General features: G+C 37.9%; 1 protein-coding gene across 4 annotated transcripts in view; it reads left to right on the plus strand.

The window, feature by feature from the left end:
* The window catches only part of LOC148034305 (hexokinase-1 protein), a 42601-nt gene extending 37994 nt beyond the window's left edge, over positions 1 to 4607 (plus strand). Inside the window, exons 3-4 of one of the 4 annotated variants that reach the window (XM_087679255.1) lie at positions 4124 to 4195; positions 4295 to 4607. In XM_087679255.1, the coding sequence (XP_087535381.1) occupies positions 4124 to 4195; positions 4295 to 4328 (106 nt within the window). In that variant the 3' untranslated portion in view covers positions 4329 to 4607. Of the gene's footprint in view, positions 1 to 2571; positions 3136 to 3430; positions 3966 to 4123; positions 4196 to 4288 lie in introns of those variants that run through there. The other 3 variants (XM_087679254.1, XM_087679253.1, XM_087679256.1) reach the window with 3 other exon arrangements.
* The last annotated feature ends 1393 nt before the right edge of the window (positions 4608 to 6000 follow it).

The raw sequence follows: 6000 nt of genomic DNA on the forward strand, positions 1-6000 counted from the left end.
ATTGAGCAAGAATAGATGCCTTTGGAACAACCAGAACCTGTTGTACAACATGCTCAACCGGCAGAAAAGCAAGCAGTTAATGCAGGTTTGTGGGTTGAACAACCAACAAATCTTGATCATTGGGTCCGTAGGTTGACTAGAATGCAAAGATAGCTAGATAGGTTTGTTTTTGGTGTCAATTATGTGGTTGATTATGTCATGTTGAGAGATTGTGGTTAGCCGTCATGCTTCAAGGAAGCAATGGACATACAAGATAATAAGAAATGGCATAAGGCTATGTTGTCATCGATGGAATCTCTCATGAAAAATGGCACTTCGGATTTGGTGCTTTTGCCTAAAGGGCAGAAAGTGCTACCATGCAAATGGGTTTACAAAATGAAAGTCACTTTTGGTTCTTTGCCAAGGTACAAGGCATGACTGGTTGCTAAAGGATACAAGCAAGAATATGTAATTGATTTTGATGAAAATTTTTCTTCTACAGTCAAAATGACTACTTTGCAAACAATTTTGGGATGGGTTGCGTATGAAGATATGGATGTAAAAACAGCTTCCTTACATGGTGATCTACATGAGGAGATCTATATGCAGCAGCCTGAGGGTTTTGTTACACAGGGGAAAGAGCACATGGTATGTAAACTCAACAAGATTTTGTATGGGCTGAATTAGGCATCATGGAAATGGTATCATAAATTTAACACATTAATGCGATCTTAGGGATTCTATAAATCTCAAGTTGATAATTGCTTATATAGGAAGAAGGCACCTGATGTCAGTTTTATTCTCTTGGTTTTGTATGTGGATGACATGTTGATTGTAGGTAGGGATGTTCATGCTTTGGACTCTTTGAAACAAAGCTTACATAGTTACGTTGATATGAAGGATCTTGGTGAGGTCAATCAAATTCTTGGCATACGTATATTCAGGGGCAGATTGAAGGGTCTTCTTTATTTGTCACAGCAAGGGTATGCTACTAAAGTTTTGCAGCGTTTCAATATGGAGGGAGGAAAAGCCATTGGTGTATTGTTGCCTCCATATGTGAAAATTAGTGTAGATGATAGCTCTACATTTGATGATAGAAAGGCTGAGATGGCCAAGATTCCTTATGCTTCAGTTGTTGGTAGCTTGATGTATGCTATGGTTGCTACATGTCCAGACATTGCATTTGTGGTGGGAGTGGTTAGCAAGTACATGTCATGTCTTGGCAAAAAGCATTGGGAAGAAGTGAAGGGTATCATGAGATGCGTTAAGGGCACAAAGGACTTGTGTATTTTCTTTGAGAAGTAGAAGTCATCTATTGTTGGCTTCACGGATACAGATTAAGTTGGTTATCCTGATTGCAGGAAGTCTACTTCAGGATATGTGTTCACGTTCAGAGGGGGAGCAGTCTCTTGGATATCTAGGCTACAAAAGTGTGTTGCATTGTTTAATATGGAGGCAGAGTATGTGGTTGCCAATGAGACATGCAAGGAGACTTTATGGCTTTCACGTCTGGTGAGAGAGCTTGGCATTATAGAGGTTCCTATCCTTTATTGTGATAGTCAAAGTGCTATCGTGTTAGCATGGAATCTTGTCTTTCTTGCAAAGACAAAGCACATACAAGTGAAGTATCATTTTATCAGGGATGTACTTGCAAGAGCATTGAGCTTGTCAAGGTATATACAGATGATAACCCTGCAGACCTCCTCACAAAGGGTCTTCCAGTCTAGTAGTTTGCTCATTGCCGCTAGTTGATGGGGTTTGGAAAGTATATGTGTATTTCAGCTTTGTACATACATAGACTTAGCTGATTATTTCCTCTACCTTCGGGCACGTTGCCTTTAGGTGGGAGGTTGTTGGGAATAAAGGGGTCACTATGCCTTTTACATCGTTTGGGTGTACACGCACCTTTGTACTTTATATACATCATCAAAAACCTAAAGTGGTACACTTCGTCATTGTACCCACATCAAGTGTTGTGCTCTCACTCTCTTCCACAGTATCTACTCCTCACTTCATCTCTCATTGTGCATATCTCAGCTGCACTCTGTCTTGATCCTTGCGCTCTTGTTAACTTGATGTTGGGATACTAGAACCAAGTTGGCTTGGAAGATGGTGTTTCTGCTGACACAAATACGGATTTAAGTGTATTGTGGGTCCAGAGATGCAAAGCAATCTCAAAATATTGCTGTCTATTTCTTTTTGACACCGGAGTTGGAATGCTGCTGATATTCTGTATTTATATGTTTGTATTGTTCTCCTTTTGGTGATGCTGAAATTGGGCTGGATGAACTTCTGTGAAAGCTGTACTTGCTTGTAGCTCTGCCCTTTTTGACACAGGTGAACTGCTGCTGATATTCTGAACTTGCGTGTTTGTATTCTTGTTCTCCTGTTGGTGATGGTAAAATTGGACTAAATTGATAATCTTTGGTGAAAGTTGTACTTAGGTCTGCATGATCCTTGCTGGCTTTTAGGTGCTAACCTCCATCAAGGGTGGGATGGATTGGCTATAAACTTATATTTACTCAGCAAATGAATGTGCTGGAAATGGCTTGAAAATGCAAAGTCTGAACATGTTTGTACAACCTGTTGCAGGGAAGAACCAACAGAGCCCTTTTATTTTCTGAAAATCAAACCTCCTGAGAGAAAAGAGCCTACTTTTAGCTTTGATGAAGAAAAGATAGAATAGCCTTTGGGGCTCATAAAACCATTGGAGTGTGAAACGTTTTGAGGGTGCCAACAGTTCAGTGAGAGAACCTTTTGGCCCTTTGGGTTAGAGGTGCATAGAGTTTTTGTTGATTGTGGGTGATTTTCTCTCTTTACATGGTTCATGTTTTAATTCTCATTGGTTGATTTCATGTCTAGAGTTATTTAATGAACATTTTCGTTGAAGGGGACATTGAAAAAGCTCAATAACTCAGCCCGTGGTTGGGTTTTATGTTCAAACTTGGTGGAAGTACACCTAGAGACGGAAGTATCAGGGTACAGTTTTCCAGTTGCACAGATAATTTTGGAAGGATATCCTTTTGTATGGTCATGGTGTATGGCTCCTAAGGAATGGCATAATTTAAATGAACTGAATTGACTATTATACCAAATTGTCATTTATAGCGGGAAAGTTATATAGGACACAAAAGTGCCAATTTTATTTTTTTGCAACTACGTTTTTTTGCTTATTATTCTATTCATATAAAACTTGTCAAATATGCCAATCCTTGTATGACTTGGTGTAATGAAATCCAGATACTTTTGATAAGGAAGTTAAGTACTTCTCCCAAAAGTGATGCTTAACACTTGGTCTCATAATAGCGAGGTTGAAGGTTCAAGTCTAGATGTGTGCATTGCTTGGTTGGATATCGTCTTTACATCGTATGTTAGTATAAGTGGGGCCTATTGCCCAGTCAAACACTTGGTCCTCTTGATAGGGTCCCAATGTGATTATCATTGCTTGTAGGAAAAATGCTAATGTGGATCGAGCTATGCTATTTGATCATAGGAAAAATGCCAGGCACTTGTCAACTCCCTCAGCTAGTATTGGAAGAGGAGGCATCTCCCTTTGTGGCCGTTCGTGTGTACATTACCTTAGAGGCATAAAAGACAGTTGAGCACTTATTCATTGGGCAGAAATTCTTTCAATTATTGTTCGGTGTAAAGGTCCTTATGTTACTTTTGTGTGTATATTACCTTACATATGTGAACTCACCCTTGCGAGTGTAAGTGTAATGTATCCTAAGTACAAATACATTATTTTATTCTGTGTATCATACTGGTACACACCTATTTTGCTTTCGCTCGCACTCTTCAAATTAATATGAGACCTTTGGCAAGAGAGTGTGCTTCTCCAAGATAAAGACAGGTAGGTAGTCATGGTCAATTGATGGTTAGTTTGACTAGTAGACGTGAGACGACACGCAGACGTGATAGTTCGGAGATTAATTTTTGACCAGGCTATTACTTTCAATTTTCAAAGCTAGGTGCAATTGTGAAAGATCGTAAACAGGGTATATTCTTTGTAAATGATTGTGGTGATGTCTTGGTAGAATATATGGTTGTTGCTTTGTTATATGTGGATTGAGCTATAATAAATAAAAAAGCTATTACTCACATTAAAATGAAAGTTAAAACTGGTATCTTGGTTGATATTAAGGGACTTTCTACTATCTATGCAACTTGGGAGAAACTCAAGGCTACGTATGAGAATACAACTCTTGTCAATTAGGTACATCTCATGCGAAAGTTGATAAACTTGAAGTTTGATGAGTCTAAGTTTGTCTCAAAGTATTTAAATGTTTCGATTGGTATGTTGAGTCAGTTACAGGATGCAGGCATGCGGGCTTTTGATCCCAAATTGAGGGCTATCTTCTTGCTTACGACTTTACTTGATTCGTGGGAAGTATTGATTTTGTCATTGAGTAACAATCCCAATTTGATATTTGCTGGTGTGCGTGGTTTTATTCTTAATGAAGAGATTAGATACAAGTGGAGAAAATAGTGGATTAGTTTTTAATGTAAGAGGAAGAACTGAGAAAAGGTCACATGTGCAAATAAGATAAAAAATCCTAGTTGTGGTTTAAATTATTATCTAATTTTTATGGAAGTTTTTGAGTAGATTGGGGTTGATCAAAGAGAGAAATTCATCTTCCTCACGTTTCATTGCAAACGTCAAAGAATATTTCATTTTAAAGCTAGTCCATTTACTCTATTCACTAGTACCACATAAAATCCAACAAAATACCTTCCTCCCCCAATTTTAATGGCAAATTGCATGCTTATTCTTGTTGTCATGTATAATGATCTAAAAGTGCCATTTGGTTGGTGTTACGATGCCACGTTACCTCAAGAAATGCTAATGAGGCATGGCAAACACGACAAAATTAGGTTCATGCAATTTGTCTTAGTCTCATTTAACCATGTTACCCATGGAATATACATTGTGAATTAATTTCACTATCTAACCGTGTTTCTCATTATTTTGAAAGAACATTGCAACATTATTATAGTTGCAACAAGATTGTACTATTTGCCCCTCAAAAAACGACATTATTTACCAATAATGTAATCTATTGTGTTTCTAAAATATCATGTTATGTCTACTACTTTTATCCTCATCAGTAGGCTTGATCATCTTTTGCTCCTACTTGATGGATGGTGGGAGAGTCTCGTGGCTCACATAGCTCGCTCTTCTTAGCAAATGGATGGACTTGAGACCACATACATTAGAATGTAAGAAATAACCAAGCACAGACAATGTGTGTAAGAAAGAACAAACTTGTTTAGAGTAATATTAATGTTGTGAAGAAAAAAATGGAAGGTGTTGCAGAGTTTGATTTTGGCATTGATAAGAGTATTTGCAAATTGGTGGAGTACCCAACCTTAAGATGAGAGAAACTTATAGCTTGATGCCACACAATAGATTGTATTGGAGATCCTGTACGAGGTTGTATGCCACTACTAGTAATAATAATATCTTGGAGCCTTAGAAGGCTTGCATCAATATTGTTTGTTTCAATTATGGGATTGTTTTGTTTTTCTTCACTAGCTAGCCATCAAGTTAAGTAGATGTGGCAAATTGATTGATGGTTAATGATTTTGGTAGTTTGTTGTCTAATCTATTCTAGAAGTTGTGACTTGTTTGAGGTTGTCTTTTCAAGAAAAGGGATCATATACTAGAATCTTCTTTTTGAGGGTGTTTATCTTATGCCTTCGAGGGTAAATATTCCTTTTGGAAGGAATGCTTTTTGTTAGTGGAGGCGTTGAATCTTTTATGCCATGTTTGGAGTATGATTTTTGACATTGACAATGGTCTTGGCAAGATCTTATATGTAGCATTTGTGGCTAACGCAATCAAGAATAGAATAGGCTTACTTTGGGGCCATGAATGAATAGATCCCCAATTGTGTATCCTTATGTGGGTGAAACTTGGAATAGACTTGTATGGAGTAAGTTTAATGGCACTTGTTTTGATTGGACGAGTGGGGGATGACTTCAAGGAGTGCCCAAGTTTGATGGCACCTAATGAGAAAG

This window comes from Lygodium microphyllum, chromosome 6 (assembly GCF_053477565.2).
Source record: "Lygodium microphyllum isolate KBCC chromosome 6, Lygodium_microphyllum_v1.1.10, whole genome shotgun sequence".
Classification (NCBI taxonomy): domain Eukaryota; kingdom Viridiplantae; phylum Streptophyta; class Polypodiopsida; order Schizaeales; family Lygodiaceae; genus Lygodium; species Lygodium microphyllum.